This window comes from Passer montanus, unplaced genomic scaffold (assembly GCF_014805655.1).
Source record: "Passer montanus isolate IOZ18808 unplaced genomic scaffold, ASM1480565v1 scaffold15, whole genome shotgun sequence".
Taxonomy (NCBI): Eukaryota; Metazoa; Chordata; class Aves; order Passeriformes; family Passeridae; genus Passer; species Passer montanus.
In genome coordinates this window covers 13,731,058-13,749,867 of record NW_024362051.1, presented here as the reverse complement: position 1 = coordinate 13,749,867, position 18,810 = coordinate 13,731,058, and the positions used below count along the sequence as shown (strand labels likewise).

Genomic DNA, 18,810 nt, shown 5'->3' with positions numbered 1-18,810 from the left:
CTTGAAATGAAATGTCCAAACCCTTCAGCATCTGGTTTCCTTTTGGTTTTCTCCTGCTGAATTCCACCCAAATTTTGTTTCCCTGGGACTGCAGGTGCTCATTTCCATCCTCATTTTTTATTTTTTTTATTGCCAGGCTCCATTAATGAATTTCTCTGTGGTCCTTTCCAATCCCCTCACCACAATTCCTAAATTTGATAATTTTTCCCTTTCCCACTATTTTTTCTGCTTTCAGCTGCTCCACCTGGATAATGTTTATAATTTTCCCTGTTTTCCACTGCAGGATATTTTGCTCAACTTCAGCTGAAAAACCTTGGAATTTGGGTATTATGGAGAGGAATTGGTGATGGAAACCAAGGTGGGGATGGCCCAGAGCTGCTGAGCTCTTCTGCTTTAGATTTGTGCCATTTTCACCTTGCAGAAATTGATGTTTCCACAACAGAAGCAGCAATTTGGGCACCAAAGGACAGAAATGATGCAAATTTCAGAATCAACGAGGGGCTCCTTGTTTGCAGTGAGTGAAATGCATTTGCTAATTATAAACCAGGATAAACAAGTCCACAAATGAGAGAGGCCGTGCAGGGGATGTGGGGAAGAGGAGCCCTTTCCCCTTTTTCTCCCATTAACTCCCCATTTCCATTTCTCTCTCGTTAATGTTAAGCTTGGCACTCCATTATAGGCACTAATTAGCTCCAGATTTTGGCCTCCAGTTCGTTTTTGTGCCATAATTAATGCAACAGCCATAAAAGCCCCAAATGTGATAATGAGGAGCTCTTGGAAGTGCTCAGGCACAGAGCAGCCCATTAAGTGCAGCTCCAGCCACCCCCACGTGGGAGGGCTCACAGTGGGCTGCTGGCTTTAAATGCTTCAATTAATGAAACACAAGCAGCATCAATTAATAATATTCAAATGGAAGATAATTTTTTTTAATGGAGGTTTCACCACTGCCATAATTAAATCTTTTATTTGCTGGGGAAAAAAACCTACACTTGTTAAAGCTGTGGAGTGAAAGAGTGGCAAAAGCTGGAGCTGCTCAGTGGTTTGTCAGGTCTCAAATGTGCCACAGTGGGAGAATCTCAGAACCTCAGGCTGGAAAAGCCCTCCCAGCCCATCCAGTCCCAGCTGTGCCCTGTCCCCACCTTGTCCCCAGCCAGAGCTCTGAGTGCCACCCCCAGGCATGGGGATCCAAACCTCCTTTTCAGTATTTACCAACCTTCTCCCTCTGGGAATGGGTGGCTTTTCCCCACTGAAATACCCAGTGGAAAATGGAATTACAGCTCGTTGAAATCTGGCAAAAAAAATTCCCCCCTCCTTCCCTACTTTGTGTGTGAAGAGCAGAGCTTTTTTTTAGGTGTCAAAACCAGATTTTCTGCCCAGCAGCACGGGTTTGATAACAAAAGGCTGGCATGTGCACATTGTTCCTGTCACTCCTTCGGGCTGCTCAGGAGCAAATGCCACCAACGCCCTCGGAGCAGCTGGGGCTCCCTCCCACCCTCCGGGCTGAGGGGGGTTCTGCTCCCCCGGGAATGGCTCACCCAGCCCTCCCTGCCTTCTGTCCTGCCAAATCCACAGTTTGTGTCCTGGGAGCTTCTGTGAGCCCCAAGGTGGTGCTGGGAAGCTGTGCTTACTTTAAGGTATTTCATTTAAGGGCTGAGAATTGTATTTTCTTGTAATGGAGTAATGTCATAAAATTAAATAACAAAATAGCAGTTAAATAATAGTCAATTTAAAACCTGTTAAATTTCATAAGAAAAAACATTTAAAATTAATAATAAATAACCTTGTGCTGCCTTAATATCTCAAATAGGACCTGTTGTAGGATAAGCTCATTAAATCTTATTTATCAGTCTTATCACAACTTTAATTTAAGTTTATTTGGCTGCCTTTCCTCAGGTCTCCATCCTGCTGAGAGAGCAAACACCAGGTTCCACTGTGTTGTGTTCTGTGTGAGTTTCTTCTCCCCTTTCCTTCTCTGTCCAGGTTTTCCAATTAATAATTCTATGACGTGATTAAAGTAGCACATTCCTGGCTTTGGACATTCTCCCTTACAACCCACTGGGTGTGAATTTGTACAGCTTCATCCGTGGGATTGTGAACAATGTTAATTAATGGTGAGCTGTGCTCCCCGCTCCTCATCCTTTGTGAGCCTTTTATCAGGATTAAATGTCACACCACAGATGGGGGCATTGGCAGTGGGTGCTGAATTTGGATAAAACCTCCACATTCTCCCTGCACAGCCTTGCTTTGGAGCAGGCTGGGATTTCAGGCTCCCTGCACTCAGATTTCACTCCCTGCCTGCTTCCTGGGCAGTTTCTCTGGTTTCAGGCTGTGCAGGTTCCCAGCCAAGGAGCACAGCTTGCCTGTGGCTGTGTTCCTTCCCCTGTTCCTCAGGAAGGATGATGCTCCCCTGGCTCATCCCCTTCCCTGCCAGGAGCTCTCCCAGCAGGGTCAGATCCTGACAGGAGCTGCTGCTTCACCGTGCTGTGATTCAGAGGCTGCTGAGTGCCCAGTTCCTGTCACCCTGTCCCCAAACCTCCTGTGCTGCTGCTGTTACCCCACCTCAGCCTCTCCTGGGATTTTATTCCAACTAAACCCCTGAGGATTTGTGCAGGTGGTGCCAGGCCCTGCTCCCGCTGGGATTTCAGGGACCCTCTGAATTTCTCTGGAACAAAAACCTGAGGAAAACATTTTATTTTTTTTTTCCCTGAGCATCCTAAAGACCAGAGCCTCAAATGTCCTGAAGGTGCCCAAAAGAAACATGTCAAGCTCAACATTTGAATGTGCCCTGTCCAGGGCAAGGAGGGGCAGAAATCCGAATATAAGGCACAGCTTATTTTGTGGGGAGGATGAGGGGAACCCAAAAAACAAGGGACCATAATCAAGCAGAATTTATTTATTCTCTGATGGGTTTGGGGTTTTCTTTTACTCAGAGTAAAACCAGCTCTCAGCAACTCCTCTGGAGATCACTCCTTAGAGAAACTCCCTGCAGATTGGGACATGACATGAAGAGTTCCACTGATCAATGAATTGATTTTGAGCACAGGAGGAGGGAACCAAGGCCTGTGTGTGTGTGTAAACCCTTTATCTCCATATCCCTGCTGTTTACACGAGGTTATTCCTGATATTTTGTGCTTTCTTCTGGTCCTCCTGCAGATCTGAGTGTCTTTCAGGGCCGCCTGTGAGACCCCACCTGTCCATTTCTTTATGCATTGCCATCAAACCTGCCGTGCAGAGCAAACAAACAAGTTCAGACTTCTGAAGGTTGTGCCATCCCTTGGTTGCCCCTGGGCCTGTGTATTTTCTGCTCCAGAGGAGATGACACAGTCCATAAATCTCTGCCCTAGTCCCTGCTTTGGTAAATAAAATGTGCTCAGATTTATGTCTGCTCCTTCCTGAGGAAAAGCAAAGCAGTGATACATGTGGCAAATGGAACAGAAAATTGCTTTTCACCCATCAAGTTTCCAGTGTAACTGACTGAAGTTTGGGCTCTCCTACAGCAATAACTGATCTCACAAAATAAACCCAATTTTGTAGCACAATTCTTTGTGTTATGTTGAGGCAACCAAAGATGTGCTTTGCCCAATAATTTAGCAAATGGCTTCAAACCATTTTAGGCTTAGGTTGGATTTTGGGGAGGGAATTCCTGGCCGTGAGGGTGGGCAGGCCCTGGCACAGGTGCCCAGAGCAGCTGGGGCTGCCCCTGGATCCCTGGCAGTGCCCAAGGCCAGGCTGGCTGGGGTTTGCAGCAGCCTGGGACAGTGGGAGGTGTTTTGGGGTTGGAACTGGATGAGGTTTAAGATCCCTTTCAACCCAACCCATTCTGGGATTCTCTGATTCTAAGGAATGAAGATCACACTGCTGCCTCGGAGACGAAGGGAAGGAAATTTGTGTTTATCTTGGCAGAGCTTTATCTGTGCTAAGGATGCTCCAGAAATCCAGGCCTTCCCTGCTCCAGCTGCACAGGGATCCCTGTGCTTGGCCTGGGGCTGCTCCAGGGCTAAACCCAACCCCTTGCAATCAACTTGGCTTCTGAAAAAACAATTTATCAACCCAGCATCCCACCCCTTTGCTGAGCCAGTTCTGAATTGCTCCCTTTCATCATCTCCAGCTGTAATTCATGCTGCTTAATTAATCTTAATTAAGTGTTGTGGGCATCTCTGGAGCTCAGTTCTCTCTTTATTTAATTACACTAACACACCATATAATGGTCTCTGTTTGATGGGATGTTTTGCACAAGACTTTAATCCAGAAACTGAAAGAATTAATTAGTTCTTAGAATGTCTCCAGAGGGTTGGCCAAGTAAACTGTGGGTTTGTCACAAATGCCTGGACTCTGCACGACCAGAATCCATCCCTGATCCTGCACACCTCGAGCCACAAACACATTTCCCCTTGCTGGGGCTCTCAGATCCCTGTGGGGTCTTCTGGAGCAGGAATCACTCATGGGAGACAGGGAGATCTGGGTTTGTCAACATTTTACAGCTGGTTCTTGTTCCAAAAGCTTTTCCCCATGACCTGGCCCCTCTCTGCACACCCACGGCCTGAGGCAGCCCCAGAAGGGATCAGCTGCCCATGGAATGGGAATTCCAGCAGGGAATGATCCCCTGTTTGCCAGGGCTTGGTGGGAACAGGGCGTTTTCTTCCCCAGCACCTCCTGGGGCCTTGGAACATCCACGCTGATTTCTTTATTTCTTTTGCCAGCAAGGCCTGGAGCTGCTGGGCCTCCTCCTCTTCTCTGCCAAAAACATCCTGGGATGGCAGAACACAGAACTCTGCAGGGAAACTCCTGGAGCAAGGACAAAGGGCAGCCAAGGCAGGGCCTGTCCTGTGACCCCAGAGCTCCTGATGCTCCTGTTCTGCTGGACAGCTCCCCTTGTGATGATTTTGTCACAGGATCTTCTCTCCAGCTGTGATTCCTGCAGGAACAGAACTGCAGGGCAGCACAGGAGTTCCACAACAACCATCCAAGGGCGGGCTGCTTGGGATGAGCACCTTGTCCCCACTCACCCAAACTCACTGTGAAAGTACAATTCTTCCCAAAGACAGACAAGCAGAGCCTGACTGGTTTGCTCCCAACATTTCCACGAAGTTTCTGCTTCTTCTTGGCCCGAGCAGGGAGCTCTGGATGCATCAGCCATCTCTGCGGGGATTTGTGGCTCAGGAGAGCGTGGTGATTGTTGGAGACTCAGGTTCTGAGGGCCAACTTCCATCCATCCATCCTTCAGGAACCAGCTCCATCCCAACGGAGGGGAATTCCAGTGGGGCCAGGCCCTCCGAGCAGGCAGTCCAGTGCTTATGGCAGAACCATTCCAAGAGCTATGACAATGACACTGTTGATAGCTCTGGAAATGGCGCTGCCATCGGCACCACGCGAGGCTCCGTCTGTCCCCCCTGCTCCTCCTGCTGCTCCCGCGGCCTCGGGGGGAAGGAACGAGGATGGAGGAGCAGCTTCGGCTCAGATCCCTGAAATCTTCAGGAAAAGGTCCCAGGGAGGGTGTCTGGGGAAGCCTTCAGAGGTGCTGGCTGCAGTGTGCTGCTGCTGGAACGTGCGCTCGGGATACAGAGTCAGATCCCTGAAATCTTCAGGAAAAGGTCCCAGGGAGGGTGTCTGGGGAAGCCTTCAGAGGTGCTGGCTGCAGCGTGCTGCTGCTGCTGGAACGTGCCCTTGGGATGCAGAGCACTCACACACTCACACACACTTGTTCCTGTTTCCCCTTTTATTCTGGGGTGTAACTGGGAAAAAAGGGAAAGCCTCCCTCTCTTTCCTCATTCCCCCACTGCAGCTTTCTCTCCTTCCCTTTGGATCCAAGCCAGAGCTGCTGCCCAGCCTGGAGTTGCTGGTGCTGAGGAAAGCACGTGGGACTGGCAGGGCACCCGCTGCACCTGCCCAGCAAAGTGCCACAAATCCAGCTCAGGTCATCCTGGAGCACTGATCCTTCTTCCTGCCCTTCCTGCAGGAAGCCTGTTCCAGGGTGGCTATTTCCATTGGTTCTGTTCCCCAAAACTGAAGGATTTATGCTTTGGAAAGCTGGGCAGCCCCTGGTTTCTGCTGCTGAAACCTCTTTCCAAGACACCTCTTGTACCACTACAGCCAGAATTCCCAGCAGGGATCATCCTTACCACACCAAGGGGCTGTTGATGTAGGAAAAAAGACAAAAAAAAGTTTTTCCTTCTCCTTCCAGGCACATCCCGCAGCCTCCAAGGACGATTGTGGGGCAAGGTTTGAGTTACAAGGTGAAAACACTTTTTCTGATGCCTGAGGTGCTTCAATCAGCTGTGCCCCTACAACAGGCACTGACAACTCCTCTCTCAGTGCTTCTAAGCCTCAAAAAAACCCCAGCACAATCTCCAATAACTTTTCTGCAGCCTCACCGAGGATCTCATCAATAGCAACTGTGACAAAATCAACTGGGGGACATAAACAAGGACAAAGAGAGGAGCAGAAGAAGAGAAAACAGTTTTCTCACCCCAGTTCTGTCTCCAGACCAGGGAAAATTGGTCCAGAGCACCTTTTTCCAGTGCATTTTGATTTTTTTTGTCCTTGCTCCTTGTTGCTTCCTGAATCTGAATATTTTGCTGCTGTCCTGACCTTGAGGGAGGTATTTGTCACTTTGACCAGGGAAGTGTAAAATCCTACCAGACCACATGGGTAAGGTTTTGTAACTACTTTGCATAGATATGAGGGAAAATCAAGATTTTCCTCTCTGTGCCCAGCAGAACCAGGGGAGAGGTGTTGTGTCCAAGGGTCACAGGGTTTGGCAGCAGCTCAGCTTGGATTGTTCCAGGCAGAGGCAACAATTCCACTGGAGAGCAGAGAGAGCAGCACACCCAGCAGCACACACCTGCAGCCTCTCTCCAGTGCAGCTTTTTGGGAAAATTTCAGCCAAGATGGATCACAACAAAGGGGTGGACACAGGGATGCTTCCAGAGGGGTGAGAGCAGACAGAAACACCCACAGAGGACATTTCACAGACAGCTGACACAAAGGACTGAGGGAATAACTGCTGGGTACAGCTGCAGTGGAGACCTCTGAGTGCTCAGTGAAGCTGAGATCCCAAATGTGAGGAATCCTGAGGTGTCCCAGGCCAGGCTGGACAGGGAGAGCGGAAGGTGCCCGTGGCAGGGGGTGGAAGAGGTGAGCCCTAAGGTCCCTTCCAACCCAAACCATTCCATGATTCTGTGTTCCTGCAGGCCTGGGAGGGATGGTGGCAGCTCTCACCCAGTGCTGGCTGTTCTGCAGAGCAGCTCCAGGGAGCAGATTGCAGAACAGCCTCAGCTCTGCCTCCCCGTGTGCCCAGCCCTCCCGGGGAACCTCCCAGGGGAAAATTCCAGATGGAGGGGACAGAAACTGCCCTGAACTCTGCAGCTGTAAAATCTGCTGCCTCGCTGAAATCTGTGTGCCTGATGAGGAACAACCAAAAGCACTGAAGGCAAAAAGCAGAGGGAAGCCCCTGCCTGCCCCAAATCTGTTGGGGTATTGCAGGTTCAGTGGGAGCTGTGCAGTGTGCCCAGGATTTGGGGCTGCAGGAGAAGGGATAGGTGCTGTGGGGTGTGGCACTGAAGGGAGAGGGGCATTCCCTGTGTCCTGCCAGTCCCACACTGCACTTTCTCAGTCCTGCCACGAGCCACGGAGAAGGGATAGGTGCTGTGGGGTGTGGCACTGAAGGGAGAGGGGCATTCCTTGTGTCCTGCCAGTCCCACACTGTGACCACCAGCACTTTCTCAGTCCTGCCACGAGCCCTGCTCCTTTCCCTGCCCTCTTGCAAAACCATTTTGAAGAGGAAGCCAATTCCACATTCTTCCACTCTTCTGGAGCTGCATGCCTGGCCCTGGAACATTCCCAGGGTGGCTGGAACCCCTGAGGGAAGGGGAAGCCTCTGAGCTGCCAGGTTTAACCAACTTAAGCCAGGTCCAACCTGGCTTTGGACACTGCCAGGGATCTAGGGGCTCCCCACCCTCACAAGGAAGAATTTTTCCTAATATCCAAACCCTCTCTCTGTATCCTGCTTCTCCCTGTGTGCTGCCCACTGAGGAGAGCCTGCAGTGCTGCAGCCTGGTCCTTGGAGGGAGATCAGCCATCCCAAAGGGGAAAATCCCTCTTATCCACACTACCCTGCAGCAGGAGCCCACTCCCAATGCCCTGCCAGACATCCCATTCCCCTGGGGCTGCTGCCTCCACCCCACAGGTGTTAAGCTATAATTCAAGGAGGGTTCACAGGGGGTTGCAATAAACAGTGAACAGACAGAGCTGCAGTAATAAAAGAAGGGACTTACAGAGCATGGTCATGGCTAGACAGGAGCTGGTCTGCTGCAGAAGAGCAGGAGGAGCTTGGAGACAGAGGAACAGCCACTTTTAGTGCAGGAAGGAGCAAAGACAGACACAGTGAGGGAGTTAAAGGGGAAAAAAGGAAAAAACACAGCGCTGGTTAATCAGGAAACAGCCCCACATAAACACTGAGCAGTCAATGGCATCAGTCAGAGCTACATCCCCAAACCTCCCACTGAAGGAGCCTGACTTCAGTGTTAGAACCATCTGAGCCATCAGCTGGAGGCCTTTTCTCCACAAACCATTCTGGGAATCATTCTGCTTCTCAAGAAAGTCTCCCCATAGGGTTTTAGGCAGGAATTCTCTGCTGAGCCTGTTTTCCAAAACCTTTTCAGCAGTGCTCTAGAAGGGATTTGGGAGCTGGGTCCTGCCTTCCTCCCAGCCATTCCATGAGCACCAGCCACCCCTCTGCTCTGAGGATGCTCTCAGGAGGAAGCCACATCTGGCTTTAAACCAAAGTCCAGGGAGCTGTAACTTGGCCACTTCATTTGTCCCCATGATTTTAGCAGCCATGCTCACTGCTAAAAAACCTGATTTATGGAGGCAGTGCAGAGCTGCTGGAGATCCCTGGCTGGTGGTCCTGGAGTCTTCTGGCAGCTCCAGTGTGCTGGAAGTGCTGGGTTGGGTTTTTAGGTACAGATGGAGAGCGATAGCTGAGCTCCCTGACTCAGCCTGCAGTGCAGGAGGACAGCAGTCACCACTTCAGCAAAGCTGGATCTGTGCCTGCCTGCAGGATGAGCTTCACAATCCCCCTCTGCGGGCTGCTGGTCTCTCACCAATCCCCTGAAGTGGAACTGGGAATTCCAGGGGTTCCTAAAACAGCTCTAACCCCCCCTCATCTGCACTTTTCTCCTGACCAACAAGAGCCTGAAACAGTGCACATGGAAAGGAAAATTCTCCTATAAAACAGCAGTCTGGATTGGAAGAAATCAAATTTCAGGCATCTACAATTCCTCAGAGTTAAACAGCTTTCCTTATGCTGTGAGAGGATAATGTAGAGCTGTCCCTTAGAGCTTGAGGCTCTTGTTTCAGCCTCAGCTACACTGTGTGTGCTGTGCCTGCAAACAGGAGAGCCCACGAGGGAGGAGAGGAGGGCAGGGAGCTCCAGGACAGCCAGCAGCCTGGGTGCCCAACTGTTCATTATGGGACAAGAAGAACTCCAAGGTGAGCAGACACAATTTTACAGTCAAATCTTGCCAGGCAAACACATGTGAAGCCAAGCATAGGGGGAAAGAGGGTTTTAAGGAAATTAATTTAGCTTGCAGCTTATTTTAAAGGATTTTATGGGCTTGTTTTAAAATTTATCAAGGACAAAGATCCTTTCAAAAACAGAGGAATTGGTTTGTCACTGCAGTGCATCATTCATTCCCCTGAGTTCTGTGAGCTGGTGTTTTATGGGGTTCTCTCACAGAACAGAATCATGGAATATCCTGAGCTCCCACAGGATCATCCAGCCCAGCCCCTGCACAGCCCCAAAATCCCAGCCTGGCTGTGCAAACCCTCCTGGAGCTCTGGATGGGCTGTGCCCATCCCTGAGGAGCCTGGGCAGTGCCAGCACCCTCTGGGGAAGAACCTTTCCCAAAATCCACCCTGAGCTGCCCTGGCCCAGCCCCAGCCCTTCCCTGTCCCAGGAGCAGAGCTCAGTGCTGCTGTCCCTCCTTCCTGAGCAGGGCTGTGCCCAAGGAGGGATTTCCAGGGATGCCCAGGGGCTGCATCCCTGCCTGGGAGGTGGGAGGGACACTCCTGCAGGATAAAACATCCCTCCCTGAGCTCTCTGAAGCTCTCCTGGCAGCCCTCGTGGCAGTGTCACTCCTAATTGCCTCCCTGCCTGCAGAGCAGTTGCTTTGTGCAGTTCTTGTCTCAAAAGCTGGATCCAAGTGTTATGAAGTGCTTTCAGTGCTAATAAACACCAACTCTGGTGCTGTAAAAGCCTGTCACAAAAGCAGCACAAGGCATGAATCTCCCTGAATGCATTAATGTGCCTTTAATATATCAGGGGAAACTGGGACTGCTCCTGTGCACTGACAGATCAATCTGTGATGAAGTTACTCATAGATAACATTAATGTGAGACATGAGCAGTTTCTTGATTTTTTTCTTGAGTTTGCCTGTTTGGCTCTGCTCTGTTTCACGCCGCTTTGCAAAGGGATAAATCTATATTTTTTCCTTCAATTCTTAAATAAATCTCCACAATAAATTGCTCAGCATTGCACTTAAACTGTTGTTTATGTGTTTTTCCAGAAGTGGCTTCACTTCAGGGAAAGTGGAAAAAGCACTGCCAGGACTCAGAGCTTGGAAAACACGGAGGTTAAAGGAGTTGTTAGACTTCATTTTGAGAGAAAAGGATTTCAGAGCAGGAAAAGGCTCCTGCGTGGATGTCACATCATTGGGCTGTGCCATCATATCAGGGCAAAATACAAAAACAAAGGAAGGGGCTGCCCAGGGAGGTTGGGAGTGCCCACCCCTGGAGGTGCCCAAGGAATTCCTGAGGTGGCACTCAGTGCTCTGGGCTGGGGACACGCTGGGGATGGGGCACAGCTGGGACTCCATCCTGGAGGGCTTTTCCAGCCTCAGGGATTCCATGATAACACAAACACTTCAGAGATAAAGCAAAAAGCTCTTTAGTGCCGCATGCTCTGCCGTTCCCGAAGCGCTTTGATGGCTCAGCGGAGTGACACAAATTAACAGCCTCATTAACAACCCTGCTGTCAGATCTGCAGGAACAGCTCTGAAGGGCTGTCAGTGGCAGTGGCAGACACAATCCACACTCAGGGACGTGATTGACTTTGAAACCAGTGCCAGGGAAGGCTGAGTGAAGCAAGATGGGAATTCTGAGGGAAACAGCAGCAGAGGGAGGGAGGAATTCCAGATGAACCGTGCGATGCTCCTGATCCCAGCCCAGAGCAAGGAAAGGTCACACAGCCAAGCCTATCCCAAGCACTGCTGTCAAAACTCATTCCAGACCCCTGGAACGTGGCTGTGCCTTCAAACCAATTTAAGGGCAGCCAGCAGAAGGCCTGGCTGGGAGCCCCTGGGAGCTCCCAAAGTGCCTCCCAAATCTGGTTACCTGCATTTCAAAATGCTCTTTCCTGGCTGCCTGGATGGGCTGTGACAGCCCCAGAACAGACAGATGAATGCAGAACGGAGGACTGGAAATCAGCAGCTCGTGCAGGAGCAGCCTCAATCAGCTGGATTGAACAGGGGTGGAACATTGGCAGGCCAGGATGCCATTCCCACATTCCCACAGCAAAAGTGCAGCTTCACGGGTGGCAAACCCAAAGCAAGGCTGGCTCTGGATCAGTTCCCAGGCCAGGTCACCCTTCAGGATGCACTGAGCAGCAGATGGTGGCAAGGATCACCTCTGCTATGCCAAATAAACCAAACCAAACCCTCAAATGCCAATTTCCTGGTTTGCAATGGATAGTTGAAGGTGGAAAGATGCTCAGAGCTGCCCAAGGGCTGGGCTCACAGCTGGGTGAGCCCCACAGGCAATGGGAAGGACCTCAAAAATGACAAATTGTTAAAAAAAACCCATAGCACAACAGACATGCTGAAAGTCCTCAACATCTTCCTGGAAATGCCAAATTTCTGGCCAAAATGTCTTGGGAATAACAAGGTTTTCTCTCCCATAGGCATTCCAAAAGCCTTAAAAGCAATTTTAACACAGCAACAGGGAAGCTTTTCCACATTGTGACTTTTCAATGGGGTAGTGCCTTCAATGCTTAAATAAATTCTCCTCTAGCAATCAGAAAGGAAGAGAATTATTGAAAAGAACAGCAAAGAAGTGAACCTAAAATTAAAATGCACTTACACAATTAGCTCTGAGTTGTAGATACTGCTGCCACGAGGAAGAACAGAGCATGACAATAATTGCTGAGGTTTCCATAGAATTTCTAACCCTAAGGCATGTGGAGCTCTTTGCACATGCTGATTTGCATTGTCTGAAAACACTTGGCTGATAAACGGAATTAATCTCTGGAGAGGAGAGAACCAGCCCAACACATTCAAAGGTTAGCTGAAACAGAAGGAGAGTAGGTGGAGAGCAAAGTTCTATCCATAATAGAGTCTATTCAGGCACCAAAATTAGTTTTAAATCCTGTTTTGGACCTCTGGAATGAGTGGAGAGCCTGGCAAAGGACTGGGAGTTGGATCCAATAGGTGCTGCATTAAGGGATGGCTGTGTTTTATCTAAATGCAGTTGTTGAAGTTCACTCCATAATTTAAGTGGGAGGTGTCCACCAGGCCTGGGCTGTGCCAGAGGAGCTGTCAGGCACTCCAGCTGCAGGATTTTGGGGCTGGGGGCTCAGTCTGTGCCAGGAGGAGCTGTCAGGCACTCCAGCTGCAGGATTTTGGGGCTCAGTCTGTGCCAGAGGAGCTGTCAGGCACTCCAGCTGCAGGATTTTGGGGCTCAGTCTGTGCCAGAGGAGCTGTCAGGCACTCCAGCTGCAGGATTTTGGGGCTCAGTCTGTGCCAGAGGAGCTGTCAGGCACTCCAGCTGCAGGATTTTGGGGCTGGGGGCTCAGTCTGTGCCAGAGGAGCTGTCAGGCACTGCAGCTGCAGGATTTTGGGGCTGGGGGCTCTGCTCTGGCCATGCATCCCCAGCTCCAGCTGCAAGGCAGACCCTGCCCCAGCTGGCACAGCTGCCCTCACTGCCCAAAGCACAAATCCCACAGTTAGAGGCAGACAAAGATGAGGGACATCTCAGTCATCTCAAAGCTGCAGGGGCCCTGCAGAGCCTCAGCTTCCCCACCAGACACAAACTGATCCCGAGTCTTCTATGGGGCCAAATAACAAAAAGGGCTTTGCTTCACTGTAATCTCTTTTTCCAACATCCAGGCATATTGAAAGAGATTATCTTTCAAAAATTGAAGGAAGCTGTGCTGTTGTAAAACTCTAATCCCCTCTCTCCTTTGTAGGAAATAAGATAAATATCTTGATTTCACTCAGCACAATTACAAGAAGCTTTTCTCTTATCAGAAGCTCTCTGCTCCCTCCAGGGGGGCGTTTTTGGGGCTGGGACAAGGCTCCAGCAGTCCCTGCTCTTTGGGGAGCAGGGTCTGGGGGAAGGAGGCTCCTCTGACACAGGGTGATAACTTGGCCTTTGTGGAACACCCACATTCCTGCAGCTGAGGTTCCTCTGCTCCTGGAGCCTGCAGCAGATCCCAAATCTCCCCTGGCTCAGCCCAAATGTGTCTGAGGGACCTCAGATGGTCCCAGCTCCCTGTGCCCTGAGAATGGCACTGAAAGGCTGGCACTGATGCCAAGCTGGAAAACCACGGTGTCTGAGGGACCTCAGATGGTCCCAGCTCCCTGTGCCCTGAGAGCCCCAGTCCCAGGGAATGGCGCTGAAAGGCTGGCACTGATGCCAAGTTGGAAAACCACACCAGGGAGGTTGGAACATAAGTTTGGTTGTAAATATTGGCAAAGCTTCATTAAGAAATTAAGAAAGCTCATTCAAGAAATGACAAAACTCTTTTTTTAGTTGTTACTGAGTCTAATCATCCCTCGTATTTTTAGAGAGTTCCTTTCCAGGTTGGCAGCTAATGAAATTTAGGTGAAAATCAAATTACCTCTTGACTATTTAAGAACATTAGCATTTCCAGGCAGCAATCAGATCCCCTCAGCTTGGGCTTGGTCTGGAGCCACTTCTGCTGGCACGGGGAGCTGATCCCTGGCCTGCAACCTCTGCAGTGGAAAACACATCTTGAGCAACCTCTGGCTGCCCTGCCCTGGGCAAGACGAATGAAATATCACTGAAATCACCATTTTTAGATGCTCATCATTTGCTGTGTCTCTCAAGCTTTTGCTCAGGAATTTCCAAAATAAGAATTTAGTGGAATGTGCACCTTGGCAACGGGGGGAAGTTCTTCCCTGATGGTGCCATGAATAAAGGAACTGCTGGAGAAGGGGCAACTCAGACCCCAAAGCTCTGGATGTGCCACCAGCACAAAAACTCCACAGTTGCCTCCAAAATACGTCCAAAAATGCCCAGTGCAAGCCCAGGGTGAAACAGGGAGTCTGGGGACACAGGGGAGGGCAGAGCAAGCCCCAAACACCCACCTGGGGCTCATGAACTTGTCCTGAAGGAGACAGAACCTGTCAGAGCTCTCACTCATCTTGCAGGATCATGAAAATTCCCAGGCAGTCAGAAATTTTAACCCTTTCCCACCCCTGAGTGCGTTGCTCTGCCTTGGGGAGCTCCGTGGTCTCTTGACCTGCCTGAGTGCCCAGGGAAGGATAAAGAACAGGAGATATTTTACCTGTCAGCCCAGATCCTGAGAGACCTGCTGGGTGCTCCAGGAGCAGCTCTGAGGGACAAGCTCTGCATTTCCTGAGCTGAGCCACAGCTGCAGCCCGTGAAATCCCACCCCCACAGGTGGGGTGGGGTCACTGCTGCACCCCCAGCACCACCTGTGCTGTGGGGGAGCCCTGCCTGAGAGCCACCCATCACAAACCATTCAAAAAACCATAAATCACTCAAAAACCAGCACAAACCATTCAAAAAACAGCACAAATCACTCAAAAAACATCACAAACCATTCAAAAAACAGCACAAACCACTCAAAAAAAGCAGCACAAACCATTCAAACACCCACACAAACCATTCTGTGGTTCCAGGATTCTGTGATCACTCATCCTTTTGCTCCACAGCAGCTCTGAGCACTTTCCTACCACCAGGGATTTATTTTTATTCCCCTGGATCCATGGAGCTGTTAAACCTCTAAAAAGTGGAGCCTGAGGTGCTGCACTCCAGTTCCAGAGGCAGCAGGGAGCCCTGGGGCTCACTGCAGTTCCAACCCCCTCAAAGTGCTTATTTCTGCTTTTTCCCACTTTGTTTCTCTTGGATCATTCAAGAGAAAAATCAGGAAGTGTTTTCCTTTGGAGAAATCCTGTTGACATCTGGAGAAGACCTCTCCGTGCTGGAAAATGAGTGGTAAACGAACCTCTCACTTGAGCTTTCCCTGAAGAGAGCAATGCAGTGCTCTGAGCACTTCTGAGAGGAAATGGGAACACAGCAGTGACCTCCCTGCCCCAGGTGTTCCAGAGTTTGTCCTGATCACTGCTCAAACACATTTCACCCAAAGTCATCTTCTTTGCTGTGGCAAAATTTCACGGCTTGTTTTATCCAGGAATTCCAGCAATGCTGACCTGGCTCCCCATCCACTTGTGCTGTACAAGAGTTCAATAATTCATGGAGGCAGGAGTTTGTTGGTTTGTGTTGAATAAATATCTACTCGTGACAGAAGAAATGCAAACAATGTTTCAAGGGGAGCACAGCATTTTTCAGATGATTTAGGCTCTTTTCAGGCTGGTGTTGCACAGAGCCCTGAACACCCAGAAATCCCCATCTATTTACAGTTCATTATTGTGCTAACTTTTGTCACTTGTTCAGCACAAGGCCTGTCCCTCTTGCCACTGCTCTCCCTGCCAGGGGACAAAGAGCAGCTGTAAAATCCCACTGGCACAACCTCCCCATTTGCAGAAACTTTTGGTCCCTTTCCTAAAGGAGATGCAGCAGGCAGCATCCACAGGATCAAGCTGTTCCCTTCAGACCAAACGATGCCAAAATTCACACACAACTTCTGCATTCTCCCAGCTCTTTCCTGGGCACACCTCTGCAGGAACTGCTCACACCTGCTCCCTACAAACCCAGGCTGTCTGAGCACCTCAGGATTGCTTTTGCCCCATTCCTTTCTAATAAATTGCAGGGATAATTCTAATAAATAATTGCTGCGCCTTCCACCAAGACATTGCAAAATGAAAGCAGTCCTGTACAAACTCCTCTTGCTGGTGGCTGCAGGCTCTGGGCAGCCTGGGCTGATGCCTTCAGTTTGAGCTGTGGTATTTCCCAGCTCTGCACTGCCCTGGTACAGAACTCTGCACTCCACACCCAGTGCCAGCAGCTCTCCTCACAGCTCAGGCACACAGAACAATCCTTTTCCAGCCCAGAACCAAGGACACCGCTGCAGCTGCAGCCCAAAAAGTGCCAACCACAGGGGATGGAGGAGAGCAGCCTGGGAGGGTGGGACTGCAGCACCTGGGGCTGGAATGGGACACTGAACCCAGTGTGGGAATGGAGCAGAGCTGATCAAAGAGTGAGAACTCGTGGCCAGGAGTCCCTGTGGGGTGCAGCCACGGCCGGGCTCCTGCACTGTCCAGGGTGTGTCCTGGGAAGGGCTTTCAATAAATCCTGCTTTATTCCTTTAACACTGTAGCCTGGGTGGCCTTCTAGGCAGCCTCGGAAGGCATCAGGGCATGTTACCATGATATTTATGAAAAATCCCCTCGCCAGGATTTCTTCTCCTGGGAAGATGAGAAGCTTCAGAAGAAAAGAAAAGCAATATTATCTGATTGCTTCTCGCTGAGTTTTGCTGCTTTGGAATGTGGCAGAAACATCTTTGATTTGTTCCATGTGAATTGTTTTTACTTAATGACCAGTCCTGTGTCGGACTCTCTGGGCAGTCACAGGTTTTTATTACTCATTCTTGTCTAGCCTTCTGATGTAGCCTTTTCTGTATTTTTTTAGTAATATAATATAAAATAATAGTCACAGGTTTTTATTACTCATTCTTGTCTAGCCTTCTGATGTAGCCTTTTCTCTATTTTTTTAGTAATATAATATAATATAAAATAATCTAATATAATATATCAGCCTTCTAAGAAACATGGAGTCAGAATCATCTCTTCCCCCATCCTGGGACCCTCACAACAACGCCAACAAGGGCAGACTCACCTCAGCACGTGCGTGGAGCCGTTGATGGTGGTGGTGGAGCAGGGCACGGTCTGGCCCAGGATGGAAGGCCTTCGGTAGCGCTCGTCGCCGCAGCAGAGGATGATGAGGAAGGCACGTCTGAAAGCCTTGTTGAGGAAGGCGTAGAGGAAAGGGTTCAAGCCCGAGTTGATGTAGCCCAGCCACAGGAAGGCCGTCCACAGCTTGCCGGGCACCGTGTAGTTAATGAAGGGATCCACGATGTTGGTGACGAAGAAGGGGGCCCAGCAGAGGCAGAAGCAGCCCATGATGATGCACAGGGTCTTGGCAGCTTTGGTCTCGGTTTTCATGCGGTGGCTGCTGTGCTGGTCGGGGGCGTGCTGCCGTGGCTCCTGAGGGCCTGGCCGTGGATCCTGGGGGCCGTGCCATGGATCCTGATGACCCTGCCGTGGCTCCTGGGGGCCAGGCCGTGGCTCCTGGGGGCTGTGCCATGGATCCTGATGACCCTGCCGTGGCTCCTGGGGGCCAGGCCGTGGCTCCTGGGGGTGCTGCCATGGCTCCTTAGGGCCAGGTTGTAGCTCCTGGGGGCCCGGCCACGGTTCCTGAGGGCCCGGCCATGGTTCCTGAGGGCCTTGCCGTGCCGTGGCTCCTGGGGGTGCTGCCATGGCTCCTTAGGGCCAGGTTGTAGCTCCTGGAGGCCCGGCCGCGGTTCCTGAGGGCCATGCCGCGGTTCCTGAGGGCCATGCCGTGGTTCCTGGGAGCCATGCCGTGGTTCCTGAGGGCCCAGCCGTGGCTCTTGAGGGCCCGGCCGTGGTTCCTGGGAGCCATACCGTGGTTCCTGAGGGCCATGCCGCGGTTCCTGGGAGCCATGCCGCGGTTCCTGAGGGCCCTGCCGTGGTTCCTGGGGACCCGGCCGTGGCTCCTGAGGGCCCGGCCGTGGTTCCTGGGGGCCCAGCCGTGGTTCCTGGGAGCCATGTTGTGGCTCCTGAGGGCCCGGCCGTGGCTCCTGGGGGCCCTGGCGGGGCTCGGCCAGGTTCCCCGCGCGCTGCAGCAGGCGGATCTGCCGCGCGTGCGCCCGCGCCGTCACGTAGATGCGGTGGTAGGCCAGCACCATCAGCAGGAAGGGGATGTAGAAGGCCACCACGGAGCAGGTGATGGCGTAGGGCTTGTTCACCATGAAGATGCAGTAGGTGGAGTTGGAGGCCTTGTTGAATTGTCTTTGCTGGATCTGGGGTGCGGAGGGGAGGGTGAGGCAAGGAAGGAGGGAAGAAGTAGGGATCAGAGAACAGGGTTGGTTTGGGAGGTGTCAGCTACACGTTCAGAACCTCAGTGCTGTCAATCAGTTTAGGAAGCTTTGTCTACAGCCTCAGGCCAAATGTCGTTCTTTCTTGACTGTCAGAGTCTATCAGCACAGAAAGTCTAAAATTCTCAGTGTCCAGGACTCCAACATGGAGGGACCTTAAAAATCCTCCTGTGTTACCCCCTGTCATGGGCAGGGACACCTTCCACTAGACCAGGCTGCTCCAAGCTGCATCCAGCCATCCTTGGACACATCCACAACCTCCATGGGCAGCCTGTGCCAGGGCCTCACCACCTCCAGGGAAGGATTTTTTCCTAATATCCCATCTAACCCTGCCCTCTGCAGTGTGCCACTCCCTTGTCCTGGCACTACAAGCTCTTGCTTTTCCTACCAAGAGAATAATCCTGCCTTTTATTTTAGTGAGAGCTGCAAAGGCTGAGGGGACCAAGGACTCCTGAGCTGTTGTCAGGGGCCAA

The 18,810-nt window shown here is 51.0% G+C and overlaps 1 protein-coding gene across 1 annotated transcript in view; it reads right to left on the bottom strand.

Annotated features, from left to right (window-relative positions):
- HTR4 (5-hydroxytryptamine receptor 4) overlaps positions 1 to 18,810 on the bottom strand; it is a 61,429-nt gene that overhangs the window by 4,382 nt on the left and 38,237 nt on the right. The window contains exons 6-7 of the mRNA XM_039701805.1: positions 18,055 to 18,262; positions 17,059 to 17,434 (exon numbers count right to left, since the gene is read on the bottom strand). Coding sequence (XP_039557739.1) covers positions 17,059 to 17,434; positions 18,055 to 18,262 — 584 coding nt within the window. The remainder of the gene's footprint in view (positions 1 to 17,058; positions 17,435 to 18,054; positions 18,263 to 18,810) is intronic.